General features: G+C 36.3%; 2 protein-coding genes across 9 annotated transcripts in view; one reads left to right on the forward strand and one right to left on the reverse strand.

Moving 5' to 3' along the window:
* ECD (ecdysoneless cell cycle regulator) overlaps positions 1-12985 on the reverse strand; it is a 28115-nt gene extending 15130 nt beyond the window's left edge. Inside the window, exons 1-7 of one of the 4 annotated variants that reach the window (XM_008540737.2) lie at positions 12483-12985; positions 10992-11209; positions 8047-8164; positions 6202-6289; positions 5907-6085; positions 4695-4887; positions 3999-4127 (exon numbers count right to left, since the gene is read on the reverse strand). In XM_008540737.2, coding sequence (XP_008538959.2) covers positions 3999-4127; positions 4695-4887; positions 5907-6085; positions 6202-6289; positions 8047-8164; positions 10992-11196 — 912 coding nt within the window. In that variant the 5' untranslated portion in view covers positions 11197-11209; positions 12483-12985. The remainder of the gene's footprint in view (positions 1-3998; positions 4128-4694; positions 4888-5906; positions 6086-6201; positions 6290-8046; positions 8165-10991; positions 11210-12482) is intronic. The other 3 variants (XM_008540739.2, XM_008540738.2, XM_070566053.1) reach the window with 3 other exon arrangements.
* Positions 12986-13045: 60 nt separating this feature from the next.
* Positions 13046-20097, forward strand: part of FAM149B1 (family with sequence similarity 149 member B1) — a 67134-nt gene continuing 60082 nt past the window's right edge. For 2 of the 5 annotated variants that reach the window (XM_070566057.1, XM_070566060.1), the window contains exons 1-3: positions 13052-13184; positions 17543-17647; positions 18601-18730. In XM_070566057.1, the coding sequence (XP_070422158.1) occupies positions 13138-13184; positions 17543-17647; positions 18601-18730 (282 nt within the window). In that variant the 5' untranslated portion in view covers positions 13052-13137. Of the gene's footprint in view, positions 13185-13292; positions 13515-17542; positions 17648-18600; positions 18731-20097 lie in introns of those variants that run through there. The other 3 variants (XM_070566071.1, XM_070566062.1, XM_070566065.1) reach the window with 3 other exon arrangements.

Here is a 20097-nt window from a genome sequence, read left to right on the forward strand (position 1 = left end):
ACAATCTAGAAGAAATAGATAAACTCTTAGACTCACACAACCTCCTACAACTGAACCAAGAAGAAATAGAGAATCTGAATAGACCAATCATAAGTAAAGAGAATGAAACAGTAATCACAAAACTACCAAAAAATAAAAGTCCAGGACCAGATGGCTTCTCTGGAGAATTCTACCAAATATTTAAAGAAGATTTAATACCTATCCGTCTCAAAGTATTTCAAAAAGTTGAAGAAGACAGACCACTTCCTAACACATTTTATGAGGCCAACATCACCGTGATCCCAAAGCCAGACATGGACAACACAAAGAAGGAAAATTACAGGCCAATATCACTGACGAAGATAGATGCAAAAATCCTCAACAAATATTGGCAAACTGAATACAACAATACATTAAAAGGGTCATACACCATCATCAAGTGGGATTTATACCAGGGACGGTTCAACATCCACAAATCAATCAATGTGATAGACCACATTAACAAAATGAGGAATAAAAACCATATGATACTGTCAATAGACACAGAGAAAGCATTTGACAAGATCCAACATCCATTTATGATAAAAACTCTCAACAAAATGGGTATAGAAGGAAAGTTCCTCAACATAATAAAGGCCTTTTATGACAAACCCACAGCCAACATCACACTCAATGGGGCAAAACTGAAGGCCATCCCTCTCAGAACAGGAACAAGACAAGGCTGCCCACTCTTGCCACTCTTATTCAACATAGTACTGGAGAAATTACGCAAAAAAAGAAATAAAAGGAATCCAAATAGGCAAGGAAGAAGCGAAACTTCACTGTTTGCAGATGACATGATTTTATATATAGAAAACCCTAAAGAATCCATCGGAAAACTATTAGAAATAATCAACTACTGAAAAGTTGCAGGATACAAAGTCAACCTACAAAAATCAGTTGCATTTCTATATTCGAATAAGGAACTAACAGAAAGAGAACTCAAGAATACAGTCTCATTTACAATTGCAACAAAAATAATGAAATATCTGGGAAGAAATTTAACCAAGGAGGTGAAAGACCTTTACAATGAAAACTATAAGATACTATCGAAAGAAATTGATGATGACATAAAGAAATGGAAAGATATTCCACACACATGGATTGGAAGAACAAATATAGTTAAAATGTCCGTATTACCTCAAACAATCTACAGATTCAATGCAATCCCAATCAGAATCCCAATGACATTCTTCACAGAAATAGAACAAAGAATCCTAAAATTCATATGGGGCAACAAAAGACCCTAAATAGCTAAAACAATCCTGAGAAAAAAGAACAAAGCTGGAGGCATCACAATCCCTCATTTCGAAATATACTACAAAGCTATGGTAATCAAAATAGCATGGTACTGGCACAAAAACAGACACACAGACCAATGGAACAGAATTGAAAGCCCAGAAATAAAACCACACATCTATACGGACAGCTAATCTCTGATAAAAGAGCCAAGAGCATATAATGGAAAAAGGAAAGTCTCTTCAATAAATGGTGTTGGGAAGACTGGACAGCCACCTGCAAAAGAATGAAAGCAGACTATTATCTTTTGCTATACATAAAAATTAACTCAAAATGGATCAAAGACTTGAAGGTAAGACCTGAAGCCATAAAACTATTAGAAGAAAATACAGGCAGTACACTCTCTGACATTGGTCTTAGAAGCATCTTTTGAATACCATGTCTACTTGGACAAGGAAAACAAAAGAGAAAATAAACAAGTGGGACTTCATGAGACTAATGAGCTTCTGCAAGGCAAAGGAACCCAGGAACAAAATGAAAAGACAACCCACCAACTGGGAGAAAATATTTTCAAATAATATAGCCAACAAAGGGTTAACCTCCAAAATATGTAAAGAACTCACATAACTCAACAACAAAAAACAAAAAACCTGATCCAAAAATGGGCAGAGGATATGAACAGAAATTTTTCCAAAGACGATAGACAGATGGCCAATAGGCACATGAAAAGATGTTCAACATCACTAATCATCAGGGAAATGCAAATCAAAACTACACCAAGATATCACCTTACACCTGTTAGAATAGCTAAAATCACCAAGAGAAAAAATAACAAATGTTGGAGAGGATATGGAGAAAGGGGAACCCTTGTATACTGCTTGAGGGAATGCAAACTGGTGCAGCCACTACAGAAAACAGTATGGAGATTTCTCAAAAAATTAAAAATAGAAATACCGTATGACCAGCTATCCTACCACTGTGTATCTATCCAAAGGACTTGAAATCAACAATACAAAGAGAGTTATGCACCCCTATGTTCACTGCAGCATTATTCACAATAGCCAAGATGTGGAAGCAACCCAAGTGCCCATCGACTAATGAATGGATAAAGATGATGTGGTACATGCATACAATGGAAGACCATTCAGCCATAAGAAAGACAAAAATCACCCCACTGCAACAGCATGGATGGTCTTTGAGGGTATTATGTCAAGCGAAATAAGCCAGACAGAGAAAGACAAACACTGTATGATTTTACTCATATGTGGAAGATAAACTAACACATGGATAAAGAGAATAGATTGGTGGTTACTAGAGGGGAAGGGAGTTGGGGGGTGGGCATAAGGGGTAAAGGGCACATTTATATGGTGAGTGACAAATAATAATGTACAACTGAAATTTCACAATGTTATAAACGATTATGACCTCAATAAAATTAAAACAAAAAATATACATAATAAATGCACACAGCAAATCTTTCAAACAAGGCGCTTCCCTGATCACACTAGAGGAAATTACTGTTATCAGTTTCTTGCATATCCTTTCATAATTAAACTACGCACTCAAGCAGATATGTGTATGTCTGTGTATGTATATCCTCTTACTCCATCCCTTTTGTCACTCCATGGCAACATACACACTATTCTGAACCTTGGTTTTTCACTTAGTCATATTACTTGGATATCATTTCATATGAGCACATATAAATTTATCAATCTCACTTCTTGGATAAACCATAGTTTATCTAGCTACTCTCCTCCTAATAGACATTTAAGTAGTTTCCAATCTTTTGCTGCTACAAACAATGCCGTCACAGGTATCCTCCTACGTCTTTGCGCACATGTAAAATATATGGAGGATAAATTTCTAGAAGTGAAAATGCAAAGCAGAAGAGTTTGCATTTTAAATGCTGATGGATATTGAAAACTTGTTCTAAGAGACTGAATCAATTTATATTCCTATCAATAATGTTTGAAAGTATCTTTTTCTCTATATATTTTCACCAATCCAGTACATACTATCAAACTTTTGGATATCTGCCAATTAAATGGTTAAAAAACACTATTTTGTAGCTTTAAATTGCATTTCTTTTATTATGAGCAGTGGTCAACATTTTTCATACATTTAAATTAAAAATCATTTATATTTCCTTTTCTGTGGACTTCCTGTTTATGGTCCCTGAACATTTTTTTATTAATTCATTAGTATTCTTTCTTTCATATTGACTTGTAAGAATACTATATATTAGAGAAATAAGCTCTTTGTCATTTAAATTGCAAATATAATATTTCTCCAGGTTTACTATCTTTTGACTTTATGGGGTTTTTCTTTCCCACATAGAAATGCTTAATTTTTACATAATCAAATTTATCCATATTTTCTTTCATAGCTTTTGGTTTCAAGTCATGCTTAGAAAGGCCTTTCCTACTCAGATATTCAAAACTCCTCCTGTGTTTTCTTTCAGATTTTACGGTTTCAATTTCTTCATTTAAATATTTGGTCCAACTGGAATTTATTTTGGTAAAGGTGTGAGGGAATCCACTTTAATTTTTCAGATGCTTACACAGTTGTTCTATCATCATTTACTAAATAATCTATTTTTCCTTCTTATTTGAAATGCCACATTTTACTACATTCTCATGTAAACAGGGTATATTTCTAGACTTTCTATGTTGTGCCATTATTCTGTTAAGAGCCCTCTTACATAAAACAAGAAATAAAATTTTCTGGTTCAACATTACCAACTTCATGCCCAATTCATGGGCTCGGTATTGGGGATGAGATGGAGGAGGCAGCTTGTATCCACTCCGCCGGTCTGGCACAAACCTTTGCTGCACCAACTGTGCATACAGACATTTAGTGAAAGTGACCTGGACATTGGGACACAAAAATTCATGAGTCTTTTCCGGAAATTAGAAATTTGAATATCATTTCATAGTTAATAACAATAACTTCATGCACGAGCTTCATGTTCACATGAAATGAAAAGATCCAACCTATTCACTGCCTACATTTTTTAGGAATAGCTTTATTGAGATATAATTCACATACCATAAAATTTATCTTCACTGCCTACTTTTTAATTATCACTAATGGAATTTTTTATCATTAGTTACATCACACGGCAATTTTGGTGGGTAGAAAATAAAAAATAATTCTTAACTCTCTGGAAGAAATGAAATATTTTATTGTTAAGAAGGAAGTAATTCTCAAAAAGGGAAAATACAGTCAGAAATAGCTAGGAAATATTAAGATATAAAATAGAGAGTCAGGTCTCTTGAAATCTTCCTCCACTGGATGGGAGAAAAGAAAAAGAAAAAAGTATATTAACTTGCTATAAGGAAATCTGTTATTTCCAATTTTTTCTAGTGAACAATTAAAATAAAGTTCAACTCTCTTTCCAGTAACAGAAACTAAATGACCGAGAGATGTCTTACTGATGTCATTATTCGTGTTTCAGGCAAGAATATCTTGAAAAGACGACAGGCTCGCAGGTCAACAGGGTCCCGTAGGTAAAATGCCTGGACTCCTGCAGCCACCAATCTGGGGCGCTGCTTTAGCACTGCTACAATGCCAGCTGGAAGGAAGCAGTGTGCTTGATGAAGGGAGGCTTGAATTTTTTCTGGGTATCTATGAGATATAACATAATTACTTTTATTTTATGATGTGTAAATACATACAATTCCTATACCATTTATTTTCCCCTTAACATCTTATCTTGTCTTGGCTTACGAAGAGTGAGAATGTAGAGAGTGACAAGAGAGGTGAAAATAAAGATACTGTATACACTGAAGACTGCAAGAAAGAAGAGAGTGAAAGAGAGAAAGTGGGAAGAGATGGAAAATAAAGAAAAGGGATTAAACACGGTTCAATAAAAAACACGAAAACACTAATACTTTGGAACGAAAAATAAAATCAGAGATTATTCTTCTAAAAAATGGTACAAAGTACACTGAAATAAAGCCAAAAGAGATTTTTAATATTGTTAAGACCTGAATGGTGATAAACATTTCATAGATACTCAGATTTAAATGGCTGAACTAACATGTTATTAGGCTAAAAAGGCCTTCTCTTCTAAATAGAGCCTACAGTGTTCCACATAGGTCAAAGAATTCCACAGAAAAATCCTGAGCACACTGTGCTCCCTTAGGTTTTCATTTCTAAAGATTTCAAAATTTTTATCTATGGATACAGATAATACTTAGCCACAATATCTAAGGTAAATAAATGCAAAAATACTAGATAACACTTTTGAATGAGAATTAAAAGTTACATCTGTTTATTTTAAAGTACATAAGTTTAATTTGTTAGTCAATTTCACAAAGGATGAAGAGAGAACGAGAATCAGCACTAATCAGGACCGGCCCCACAGCCTAGTGGTTAAGTTGGGTGCACTCTGCTTCAGTGGCCTGAGTTTGGTTCCCAGGCGAGGACCTACACCACTCATCAGCAGCCATGCTGTGGCGGCAATCCACATACACAATAGAGGAAAATTGGCACAGATGTTAGCTCAGGGTGAACTTTCCTCAGCAAAAAAAAAGAAAATTAGCATTAATCTAGGTGAAAGAAATTCTACATTCAATGAAAGACTTGAGCTGCACTAAATTAAAAGGCTCCTTGACCAGCAATGAAAGTGTTACTTTTCTTACCCTCTGATGCGCCTATTCACAGCAGCTCGTATGGATTCTGAAGCTAAAATTTTTTCTGAGTGTGTTGAGATTATATTCAATGCTTGTGGGATTGTTGGGGGTGTGGTGGGCAACCAGGATGCTGCTCCAGGTTTTCTTGGTGCAGGAATAATGCACAACTCCCCATGGTGGAAAAACACCTGTAAAATGACACATTCTAATTTTCATACTAGAAACTGACAAACTCTAGGTACATATGAAAAATGCTGCAAGCTGATTTCGTCTCTGTAAATTTTCCAAACCTGGGTATACTTACCCTATTGGTACTATTATCAGGATCCAACCATTTAGGGAGAAAGTCAGCAGCTTCAATTAACAAGAATTCACCATCATTGTCTTCAATCCTAATACAAAGGAAGTTCCAATTTTGTATTCAAAAAGCACATATTTGCTAATCATCAAAACATATTTATTCTAGTACATTTTTTCCTTCATCTTAGTAAATATCTGAGTACGTACCACGTGTAGATTGCTATAATAAAGCAAAATGTTTAAGATACCATTAAGCACTGAAGGAGACTATAAGATTGTAAGGAGGAGTTGGAGGGAGATAAGGAGAGAAAATAAGTACATAAATAACAGTAGACAAAAACACGAAAATTGTACAAAGTACTATAGGGTTTCAAAAGAAAAAAAATCTCATATAGCCTAGATTAGGAAAGCCTTTCTGGAGGAGGTATTATTTGGGCGTTGAAAGATAATTTTGTTTTGCCTCATTTGTATCACTTTAAAATTTAAATTTCTGAATAGGTAATACAGTTACATGGTTAAAACTTTTAAAAAATACATAAAAAGTTACACAATGAAAGTCTCCTTCCTACTTTTGTCCCTATACGCCCAACTCCTACCCTTCCACTATTATTTCTTATTATCCTTCTAGAGTTTGCTTACGCATAATCTAGCTAATAGAAATAGAAATTCTTATTTTCTCCTCTTGTCACACAAAAGTAACATAATATATATACCGTTCTAGGTTTTTTCACTTTTAATGGGTGGAGATATAGTGAGAAAAGCAGAGATGTTCTTGGGAGAGGGCGTGGCAACTTAAGGTAGATATTTGGAGAATGACACCTAGTAGAGAACAAGACTAGAAAAGCACAGTTAACTCATTTTTTGAAGAGCTTTAAATGTTGGCAAACTCAGTGAGAATGAGCTTAGTTTTATAAACAAAAAGAAGGAAAGGTTTTAGAGCAGGATAATAAAATGGTTAGAGCTCTACCTTATGAATATTAATATGGCAAAGACATAGAGGAAGACCTTTTTTCTTTTTCTATTGGTTTTCTAAAATACTGACAAGACAGAAGATGCCTATTAACCATCATTATATAAACATCAGAATCCACAGATGAAATGTATTGCCCCCTCTTTATTATCCTTGTAAAGACAGAAACTACCATTTTTGTGTTTGTTCATTTAAAATTCTATCATTTATTAAGAAATTACTGCTAATTATTTTTAGATGTGGTAACAACAGTGTTTAAAATAAGAGTTCTTATCTCTTAAGTTTACATCCTGAAGTACTTAAAAATCAAATGGCGTAGAATTGGAGATTTGCTTTAAAACAATCTTGCTGTGTGATGGGGAGTACGGGAAGGGTGGAGGTGAAATAGGAATGACCACGGCTTGGTAACTGTTGAAGCTGGATGACAGATACATGGGAGTTCATTCCCTCTACTTTTCTGTATGTTTGAAATTTCAATATAATAATAAGTTTTCAAAGTTGGTGATTTTTGCTTTTTGTTCTTCTGGGAAAGAGGCTGGGTGGGTAGAAGAAGATCAGAATTTGGGGACTGAAGGGGAAAACTAGGACATGGGGTAAATGGGTGAAATGTCCTCTACTGGCATAACTTGGTAATTACAGAGAACTATCAGTTCCCATTTTAAAAATGGAATTAGAATGCAGTGTTATCTACTTTACTTTTTACAGAATTGTTCACTGATTTCAAGAGAAAAGGAAGAAAACACAGAAGTCACTTTAAAATTTATGTCCCAAATTTGTAAAATTTCCACCAGACTACAGAAAAAAAGTTACTAAATAGATAAAAATATGGTCAGTTTCAACAGTAGAATTCCTTTAGAATTATTAAAGTAACTATAATACCTTGCTACTAACTCTGGAAATTCCTTTGTAATTTGCTTTACTACATAAACAATAAACCATTCATCCTCAATGTTATCCCCAAACTTTGTCACGCCAAACATATGAGCAGGAACATCTCCTAAAAACAAGAGAAAAGCAATCATATAACCAAATAAATTTGTCAGTGCAAATAAAAATATAAGTAATCATTCAATCAAACATTCATTGACTGCCTATGCTCCAGGTACTATACTGGGAGCTGGGGTTGCAATCCTGAACAAGATACAAGAAGCCTACTCTTGAGGAGCTGAGGGTCTAGACAACAGGAGATAGACAACCAAGCCATCTCAAAACAAGATGATGAACAGAGGCATGCATGCATTGAGGGCTATGTGAGCATAAAGGATGTGATATCTGAACTATGCTCATCTGGAGGAACGATCAGAAGTAGGCTTTCCAGAAAGAGAGAACAGCAAAGGCAAAGGGGCATAACACACAATGGAGTGTTCTGGGAATATTAGGAAGGTAGATATAGATGGAGCAGAAATTTTCAAACAAGTGCATTATCCAAAAATATGTAGACTTAAACAACACACTCTTAAACAACCAATGGATCAAAAAAGGAATCACAAGGGGAAATAAAAAATATCTTGAGACAAATGAAAACAAAAACACAACATACTGAAACTTATGGGATGCAGCAAAAGCAGTACTAAGAGGAAGTTTATAACTATAAAAGATCTCAAATCAACAACCTAACTTTAAACCTTAAGGAATTAGAAAAAGAAATAATAAACTAAACCAAAGCTAGCAGAAGGAAGGAAATAATGAAGAGTAGAGCAGAGATAAATGAAATAGAGAATAGAAAAACATCAATTAAACTGAGTTGGTTTGTTTATAAAATCAACAAAACTGACAAAACATTAGTTAGATTAAAAGAAAAAAGAGAGAGAGGATTAAAACAACTAAGATCAGAAATGAAAGGGGATATTACAACCTATGCCACAGAAATAAAAAAACACTGTAAGGGAACACTATGAGCAATTGTACACCAACAGACTGGATGACCTGGAAGCAATGGGTCAATTCCTAGAAACACACAACGTTATCAGGACTGGATTGTGAAGAAATAGAAAATCTGAACAGATCCTTAACTTGCAGGAAATTGAATTAGTAATCAAAGACTTCCCAACAAAGAAAAGCCCAAGGCCAGATTAGTTTACTGGAGAATTCTACCAAACATTTAAAGAAGAATTAAAATCCATCCTCCTCAAACTCTTACAAAAAATTGAAGAGGAGGGAATACACTTAAACTCATTTTATGAGGCCAGCACCTAACACTAAAGCCAGACAAAGACAATACAAGAAAACTATAGACCAATACCCTTGATTAATATTGATACAGAAATCCTTTACAAAATACTAGCAAACTAAATTCAACAACACATTAAAAGGATTGTACACCATGGCCAAGTGGGATTTATTCCTGGAATGCACAGATGGTTTGACACACGAAAATCCATCAATATAATACCCCACATTAATAGAATGAAGATCAAACAAGTGCATTGTGGAGTGTTTCAAGAGATGCCACGGCAAAGAAAAAACACAAGTGGGAAGACCAGCCCAACCAACTCTTCTTCTCCCACCCCAGATCTCCCAAGTTTTTTCAACTAGAGATGGTCCAATTAAGAGTGTCTATTTTTATCTACCTTATGTATTAAACTTCAATTTGAACTTCATCCGGAGGCAATGGGGAACTGTTAAAGGATAGTAGGCAGGAGAGTGAAGTGACTGAATTTGTACTTTACAAAGGTAACTGGCAACAGTGTGAGAAACTGGAGACAGTGGAACCGGAAAGGTTAGTTAGGGGGCTACTGTAGTCTTTCAGGTGAAGAGATAAAGAGGGCCTAGACTATAGCCAAACAGATGTAGAGAAGGGGCATATTTTAGGAGTAACCACACTAGGATTTAGTGCCTGACTGAACATGGTGAGGTGAAGAGTTGTGTATCATTTTGAATTACTAACAAGCTTGGATAACTACGTGGATAGCAATGCCATTAAGGAAAATGAGAAAACACTGGACAAAAATGAATTTCTAGAAAAAAGATAAGGAGTTGGTTTTGGATGTGCTGTGCTAATGTGACAGTGTTCTTGCCACTAAATATCACGTTTCAGTGAGCAGGAGCTCAATAAAATTAACAGTAGGGAACACATTTGGCAACTGCTAGCCAAAAGATAACAAATAAGAACTAGATTGAGAGCCAGATTGATGGTATCACAAGATGTCAGACTCCTGATCTGAAACAAGACCCCACACAAGTCACTGCAAGAGTTGGGCCTTGGTCACCCATCCATGATTCATTTTAGTAAAACTATAAGAAATGATAGGACAAAGTGCCATATTTGGCCAGAGGTTAGATCTCAAGCACCAACAACACAGGGAAGCAGTGAAGAAACCTCAAAATGCTTCTGAGTGACAAATAATGGTCATAAAGACCAATTATTTCTCTTTATAAGTCAGGAAGAGCTATTCTCAGAACCCCACCAAACAACTATATGAAACAAGGCAGCCTACTACACACATTATCAAGAGTGAGGAATACAGAGTAACAGCTAAAGGAACTATGGTTAAGGAAGCCAGATGCCTGAATCTCTTTAGTATAGATACCTAGATAGATCATAGCACAGCAAAGCAATTAAAGTTCAAAAGAATAGCCAGGTTTTAATAATGTTGAGAACATACACTAAGGCAATGACTATTAGTTTTCATCAATATGAACTGAAAAAATTCTTTTTCAAGTTTAAGGGCTTAACCGAATATAGGCAAGCATCACTAATCTAAAAAGTTCAGGATCTAAATCTCCTGAAAACAGTGAATGAACTATGGACTATTATGATCACTGTTGTCAGAAGGACATTGAAAGTCACACATATCAAATCAAAATAAGTAAAAGAGCCTTACTTTTCCCAGGTTTATATTTGAGATTGAAAGACTGATTCTGCCAGATATAGGGGACCAGCACAGGTGCAAACTGGATCATTATCCTCTCAATATACTTTTGAAGAATCTCTTTGTGTTTTTCTGGATCTCTTGGTTCATCTGGTATCAGGAACAGGCAGTACTTCACAGTGTCTTCCACTATAGCAAGCTTCTTATTTTCCTCCATCCTTCTTTGAAAACTACATTTAAAGTTTCAATAATATAAACCATATAAAATAATGCAGAAGAAAAATCTCATTCCCTGAACTATTCTAGTCAATTCCATTAACATTGTTTTTCAAAATTTAGTTACCACATACCATCATCATGATTTTTGCCTTGAACACGTACCAAGTATAGTAACATTTATTTTATATATATATATATATATATATTTTTTTTTTTTTTTGGTGAGCAAGATTGGCCCTGAGCTAACATCTTTGCCAATCTTCCTCTATTTTGTATGTAGGTTGCTGCCACAGCTTCATGGCTTCATGAATGGTGTAGGTCTGAACCCGGGATGTGAACCCATGAACCCCAGGCTGCTGAAGAGGAGCACGCAAACTTTACTACTACACCAGCAGGCTGGCCCCTATCTAATATTCTTTTAATGGCATTTTTATACTTAAAATTATGTTCTTTATACTTAAAATTATGTTAAAGGAACTTTTGATATAATGCAGTGAATGGAAATCTAGTATCACATTCCCAATTAAGTAATAAGTATGCAAGAATAAATTAAAAATGCTTGCCCTTGTATTAGCAGTGGTGTGTGTAACACACTTTGAGAAACACTGCAGTAACGTCATCTGTTTAAATACCGTCAAGAGTCCCAGGTCTAATGAGTTGTGTCACTTTGGGCATTTCACTTTCTCTTTCTGGTGCTTTTTCCTTAATTGCAGAATGAGAGTGTTACTGTATCATCTCTAAAATCCTTCCCTAGTTTAAATTTTTATTATTTAAACCCTCTTAAGAGCAATCTCCCTTACTCTGCAGAAGTTAAACCTCTGCTTTTTATGAACATTGTATGGGATAGAGGAACTCAAAACTACAAAACATTCATGTCCTATCATCTCACCCCGAAATAATCTGCCATAGCTCTAGGTCCTATAACTATCTGTCCTAAATTTGTCCCCTTTTCAGGTCTCGGGGGTATAGCTTTGGTATATTAAGAGGTGGTAGATATGTCTTTATTTTCTAAGGGTTTTCTCTTACAAACAAAAGTACTAGCTTACTGTTGCTGCCAGATGAAGCTTAGTGCATAAAGGCCCTGCACTGGATGGTCCACTGTAAGGCAGCAATTCGATTTTATGCTTACTCTGTTTTCTAACGGACTAATAGAATGAGGTTGAGAGGAACCTGCATCTTCTATCTAGACACCCACCACAGTCTGTCCAAACCATCATTTGACCTTTCAAACGAGAAGGACAGATAATAATCCTACCCACCCGCACCCCAGAATGCCAAGCACACCTTAGTACGAAGAATTTAGTGTCAGAACTGGAAGGGACTTTGAGATCCTCGGGCTAACTCCTCACTGTATAGATGAGAGAGCCAGGAGCACAGAAAGAGAAGCCACTGAGCAGCAGAGGCCTGACTTGGAGTCTAGTGCTCTTCACTCAGACCAGTCTCCCTCCTTCCTTTCGGACAAAATGAAACCAATCTGCTCACGGTTCTACGGCCTCTTTGGCACGTCTCTGCTGCGGCACGTTTCTTCAGCCGCCCTCCCACCGCGTGAGCTGGTCAGGAGCTGCCGGCAGCCTCCAAAGCCTGGCCCACGCTTGGTCCGGAAGCCTCTCTGGGACCCGAGGCCAGCGGAGGTTCTGAAAGCCAGAAAACTGCTCTGCCCCGGAACGCCCAGCGTCACCACCGCTGAGCGTCGGCGGGAGCTTTAGGTGGATGCCCCAGTGCCTTCGTCACTTCCGCTCCCGCGGGGAAGCAGGGAGGGCGGAGGACTGGAGAGGTGGGGGACGCTTGGGTAGGGTGGCGATTCGGAGTTTAGGCGACGGGGCGTGGCGGGGCCGGAAGGTGGCGGGAGGGGGCCGGGCCGGAGCCTGCGGGAGGGCCAGGCCCGGTGGCCCCCACCCTGGCGTGCCCGCCCCAGCCACGGCTAAGGAGGAAGCGGAGGATGGTCTCCAGATACACTCGGAAGGCGGTGCCACAGAGTTTGGAGCTGTGAGTGGACTGCTCAGCAACCCCAGCTGGGGCCGGGGGAGGCCAAGGCGGACCACAGGCGCTCTAGGGACCCACTCTGACCAGTCCCTCGCTCTTTTCCTTTCCCAGGGCAGGGGAAAGAAAATTTTCTTCAGAATTCACTCCTTCCAGCCTTGCTGGACGCTGCCGCCTCTATCTCCATCTCTAGCTGAGGGCATGTCACCTTGTTATCCCAGGACTTGGCCCTGTTGGGCTCCACTTCCTGAACGGAGGGACTGGGTCTTCTCGGGCATTTATAGTTTCCCCAGTGCTTCATGCCCCATTGTCGAAGGCTATTGAAGACTCCAGAAGGTATTAATAGCTGACTAAGTGCTGTCGTCAAGTTGAATAGACCTAGTGCCAGGCACCGTGCAAAGCTGCTTACAAGCGTTAGCCCACTTAATCGTGTTGACAAGGATACCAGATAGGGACTGTTATTTTGCACATTCTACAGATAGAGATCCCAGGTTGAAAGGTTGTAGCATACCATAGATTACACGGTCAGAAAGTGGTGGAGCTGAAGTACAAACCTGATGTCTATCTGATTTCTGAAGCCTGTGGTCATAACCTTTGCACTACTGCCTCCCCACCTCTGTAATTAAGCATCAGAATCATTAAGGATAAGTTTTGCTTTTGAGATTTTAGAATCTTTAGAGAGATGGCTTAAAGACGCACCTCTTACCCTAGTGAGGTGTTGTAATTTAGCAATTATGTATGTTTATTAATAATATAATATATTTGTAATATATAATTATAATTACACAATTATAATAATGTAATATTTAAATTATAGTAATGTAATAATTATAATAATGTATGTTTATTAATACTTTACACTTTCAAAAAGACTTAAATCTTGATCCTTGTAACAACTCTGTAAGATGGGTATGATTATCTTCAGTTTTTCAGAAAATGAAGTATCAGAAAGGTTACACATTTTAAGATTATATAACTAATATGTTTTTGAGCTTGGACTTTTTAATCCCAAATACCCATCATTTTTTTCTCCCTTGAGCTTTGTAATTTTAGTAACCATACGTTTGTTAATTAAATATTAACTGGTTATAAGAAGCATGGTAGTTTTAGTCACGGTTGGGTTTCTGGCTAGACTTTTTTCTAGCCACGTGACATTTAGGCAAATTACTGAATCTTTGAGGCTTTGTTTCTGTAATATAGAAATAAGACTTATTTAGAAGCATATCTAAAGCAGTAGCACAGGGCTTGACACAAAGTACATCCTCAGTAAACGGTCATTTCCTTTTCCCTTTCCACCTTTACTTGGTACAATAGCCATACAAAGAAAATCAGTCTATGGTCTCTCCTTGCCTTTTAGAAGCTTATTATCTAGTAAGTAATAGGATATCTACACAGTAGCCATTCAGATAATAAGCTTTTTAGGAACTAGGAAGAAGAAACTCATTTACCAACAAAGTGCACAGGGCTTAACTAAAAATCTGCTTTTATAATTAATTCTGACCATTCTGAAAATTAAAAAATATATATTTCATGGGAAAAAATTCTTAATAGGAACTAATTGGGCCGGAATTATTGACCCAGTATAGTTATGTTCCTTGTTCTCTATTGTTGATTTAATACTCCCTAAAGATAACTCTCCCAAAAGGTGATTCTCTAGATGAGTCAGGATGATGTGAATAATGAAGATAATGAAGATTATATGCATCTTAATGACAGTTAATTAAAAGCAATTTTTACTTTAGGTGTTATAATGATAATTTGTTTTGAAGAAATAGCTTTAGTTTTCTCCCTAATAGTTTCAAAGTATAGACATTGAAAAAAGTTTGGGAAACAGTGATTTTCAACATACAGCTTAACATTTTTTAATGATAAATTTCAAACATAAATGTGCAGTGAATAATATACTGAACCACTCATCACTCATATTCAACAGTTGTCAAAATTTTAATATATTTGCTTCATCTATTGTCTTTATCTTTTTTCAGCCTCTTTGTCTGTCATCTGTGAAATAAGGAAGCAAAATCCCAGACACTATCATTTCACCCCTATATACTTCATTAGGCATCTCTAAAAATTATAGACATTTTCTTATGTAGCCACAATGCTGTGATCAAATTTAATATTTCTTTGGTGTTATCTAATTATCACTTCATGATCAGATTTCTCTGACAGACTAAATCTGTCTTAAGTTTCTACTTTGTAGCTGGAATCTGCATTTCTGATTTCCACTACTGTCTCGAAGACAAGCTTTTGGTTATAGGATCATTGAATGAGAGAGGTACAAATAACTGCACAAATCCATCCCCACCATTGAGAAATAATTTAAAGTACAAGCTCCCCTTTAAAGGCCCTTAGCTTTATCTTGATGTACAAAATGATATAATTCACTAAAATCTCAAACTACCCGTTTGCTCTGAGAGGCCTCGGAGCCAGACTACTTGAATTTGAATCCTGGCTCCATTACCTACTAAGCCATATGACCTTAAGTAACCTGCTTAAGTAATCCGTCTATGCCTCACTTTCTTTTCCTGTGAAATAAGAGTATTAGAGATTTATAATATGCATTTGCATATTAAAGGAGCTGGGAAGACCTCTTGTAAAGAAACCTGTGTAACTTTGTTTAACCTGTCAAGTTTCCAAAATTTATTTGACTACAGAATTTTGTGGGGAAAGAAATGTAGATGTAGATGATTAGGATTAGAATATATAATAATTGACCCCATAGTTTATTCTAGTGCACATGTTGAACTCTCTAGAGCAGCACTGTCCAATAGAAATATAATACAAGCCACATATGTAATTTTAAATTTTCAAGTAGTCACATTAAGTAAATAGTAGAGAGAGTTATCCCTGATGGCCTAATAGTTAAAGTTCAGCATGCTCCACTTTGGCAGCCTGGGTTCGGTTCTGAGCATGGAACCACACCACCCATCTGTCAGTGGCCATGCTGTGGTGGCAGCTCACATAGAAGAACTAGAAGGACTTATAACTAGGGTATACAACCATGCACTGGGGCTTTGGGGAAGGAAAAAAAAAGAGATTGGCAACAGATGTTAGGGTGAATCTTTCCCTGCAAAGAAAAAAAGAAACACACTCTCTTACTCTATCTTAAAAAAAAAAATAGAAACAGGTGAAATTATTTTTTTTACCTTTTTATTTTGAAATAATTATAGGCTCACAGGAAGTTACAAAAATAGTACATAGAGTCCCATGAACCCTTCGCCCAGCTTCCTCCAATGATGACAACTTACGTAGCTAAAGTATAATTTCAAAGCCAAAAAACAAATGGTACAATACTGTTAATTAGACTATAAACCTCATTCAGTTTTCACCAGTATTCGTATCCACTCCTTTGTGTGTGGATGTGTGTACATAGTTCTATGCAATTTGGTCTCCTTTATAGGTTTGTGTAACCACCAGTACAATCAAGATAGAGAGCTGTTTCATCACTACCAAGGAACGTCCCTGTGTAACCCTCACATCCACTCACTCCTTTGTCCATCCCTTGGTAACCACTAATCTTTTCTCCACCTCTATAGTTTTGTCATTTGTGAATGTTATATAAATAGAATCATATAGTATGTAACCTTTTGAGATTAGCTTTTTTTACTAACCATGATGCCCTTGAAATCCATCCAAGATGTTGCATGTATCAATAGTACACTCTTTTCACTGCTGAACCATATTTCGTTGTGTGGATATTAGCAGATTTTAACCATTCACCCATCAAAGGACATTTCAGTTATTTCCAGTTTTTTCCAATTATAAACAAAGCTGCTGTGAACATGTGAGTATAGATTTTTGTGTGAACAGAAGTTTCATTTCCCTGGGATGAGTGCCCAAGAGTGCAACAGCTAGATCTTATGGTAAATGCATGTGTTTAGTTTTATAAGAAAACATGACGCTGTTCCAGAGTGGCTGTACTGGTTTACATTCCCACCAGCAGTGTATGAGACATCCAGTTTCTCCACATCCTCACCTGCATTTAGTGTTTTTACTCTATTTTATTTTAGCTATTCTAATAGGTGTCTTGTTATAACTTATATTTCAACTTGCAGAGAAATTAATTTTAAGAATATATTTTGTTTAACCCAGTATATGTAAAATATTTTAACATGTAATCAAGGTAAAATAATGATATATTGTACATTCTTGTACTGAGACCTCGAAATTGTGTGTTTTTCGCTTAAAGTGAATCTCATTTCCAACCAACCTCATTTTAACTGCTAGTGGCTGGTGGCTACCATATTGGACAGTGCAATTCCAGAGCAGTAATTAGTAGGTGACTAACTTGTACATCAAATTACTGAAAAGTATATATTTTTTCTTTACAGGAAATATAATTTTGTTTTTATCTTTCACAGGAAAGGAATAACGAAATATGCTCTTAATCATCATCCCCTTCCAGAGCAGCTGGATGAAGTTTCCTCTACCAATGACAGCCATGGAAAAGACACATGTTCCCAAAGGTAATAACACAAATTGTACTTGTTTGCTTATTATATCTGATAACAGCAAGTTTTATTTTTTGGTTTAGGATTGGTATCAAGTCATGTGCTAATGAAACAAAGCAAGAATTTTTATCATGTTTTCAGTACCATTCAACTTTCATTCTGGAACAGCTAATGGAAACAACATCATACTTCTTTTTAAAACCTTTGAAAAGTAGTATTATGAAGTAGTTAAAAGCATAGACTCAGGAGGAGTCCGACAGATCTGATTTTTAATCCTGGTTTTGCCACTTATTAGCTGAGTAACACTGGGGAAGTTACTTATCTGATAATAGTATCTCTTCAAGGATTGGTGAATATAAATAAGATAAAGTATGTAAAACATGGCACAATGCTTGGCATGTAGTCAATGCTGAGTAAATATTAGCTGTACTTACTATTTTAAGAAATAGAACAGAGGAGACTATAGCTGCACAGAGGGTTCTGAGAAGCAATGTGGTATCCTAGAAAAACCATAGTCATAAAACCTAGTACTAAATCTCAGATTCTTTGTCTTTGAGATGAGGTTAATTGAGTTCTACATTACCAGGTCATTGGGAGGATAAAATAGGATTACTATCTGTAAAAGTGCTTGGTAAACTGTAAAAGGGCCCTAGAAGTTCAGATACTGCTATTAATATTTCTCAAGTGTCTTTAGTTGTCAAGGGTAGATGCTATAAGTGGAATGTTAAAGTATTCATTGTAAATTATGACTAGAATTATTTAGAATGGCTAACATCAATTCTATAGGAATTAGGTAGGATTTTTCTTTCATGCTCAGACTTCAAGTTCTTCATTTATTTTTGCCTCTGTGGATATATTTGTGCACTTACTTATCACCTAATAAATTACTGAGTAATTAATGCTGCAGAAACTTGAGGAAATATAAGAATTTTTCTGTTTTCTTTCTTCCTTCCAAATTGTGCATTTAGTGAGTCCGACATCACACTAGAATCACCTTTTACATCTGCTGACACTGGGAATTCAAGGTCTGCTTTTCCAAGTTATACAGGCACAGGGATCTCTACTGAAGGCAGCTCGGACTTCTCCTGGGGATATGGTGTGAGTTGTATGTTATCAGTCTGATGAAATGGTTGGGAGACTATTTTGGGAGTTAGGGTTTGTCAGTTTTGTCAGTATATTTCATTCCTTCATTCTCCTACACTCCTTACATTTTAATACTTAAATTTACCACACTTTATAATAATTGTAAAGAAGCATCAGTCTTTACCCTCTTTCACTATTTGCTTTGTTTTATGGATACAGTAGTTGATCCTTAGAGATGCTTGGTGTTTGACTTAAACAGTTGCAAGTTAGTATGGACCTAGCCCTTGAATCTACTCCTTTTGCTATGCTTAGTCCACTGATGTGTCTCTCCACCACTAATGTTACCTCGTTGTTTAAATTTTTTTTTTTAAAGATTGGCACCTGAGCTAACATCTGTTACCAGTCTTCCTTTTTTTTCTCTTCTCCACCCCCCCCTCCCCCCCGCCCAGTACATAGTTGTATATTCCAATTCTAAGTCCTTCTGGCTCTGCTATGTGGGACACCACCTCAGCATGGCTTGCCGAGTGGTACTAGGTCCATGCCCGGGATCCAAACCAGCGAAACCCTGGGCCACCGAAGTGGAGTGCGCAAACTTAACCACTTGGTGACAGGGCCGGCCCCCAAAAAGTTTTTGAAAGTTTATTATTAAGTTTATAGCCTGCAAGAATGTTTATGATATATTGTTAAATGAAAAAATGCAGGTTAAAAATAATATGTATAGTGTGGTTCTAATTTTATTTTACAAACTTTTGTGCTTATATATAGTAGGAAAAAATGACTAAAGATATTTACCCAAAATGTTAGTCAGTCGTTATTAATTGGCTGTTGAGATAATGAGATTTATTTATTTATTCATTCATTCATTTATTCACTTATTTATGGCTATCTCCCATTATAAAATATTATTTTTAAAAGACTAGCAACTTTAAAAGAAATTTTATGCTTATTTATTGCCTTGGTGCAATAGGTGTTTTTCTGTGTGCTCTTTCAATGTGTATTTAATTTGGTCTAGCTATAATCATGGTGTACATACAATATTATGCTCAATTTTTTCATTGAATGTTATTTTGTGAGCACTTTTCCACAATACTCACTTTATATAATGTTGTTGTTAGCAACCTGCTTTTTTAACAAAAACCTGCTAATTGTTAAAACCTATTATTAGCACCATTAGTTATTTTCCAGTCATTTTAATTTGGATGTATGTGTACCTTCCTTACATTGTTGTGCGAAATATGTGCATCCTATTTTGTGGTCTGCTTTTTCATTCTCTATTATTTCATACAGACATTTTCTTTTACTACTTCCATACCTGTCAACTTGAATAGTTATATGTAGTTATATTTCCTGGTTTTAATATATCATAAATAGAGCTTTCCCTT

Source organism: Equus przewalskii, chromosome 1 (genome assembly GCF_037783145.1).
Source record: "Equus przewalskii isolate Varuska chromosome 1, EquPr2, whole genome shotgun sequence".
In the NCBI taxonomy this organism is placed as follows: domain Eukaryota; kingdom Metazoa; phylum Chordata; class Mammalia; order Perissodactyla; family Equidae; genus Equus; species Equus przewalskii.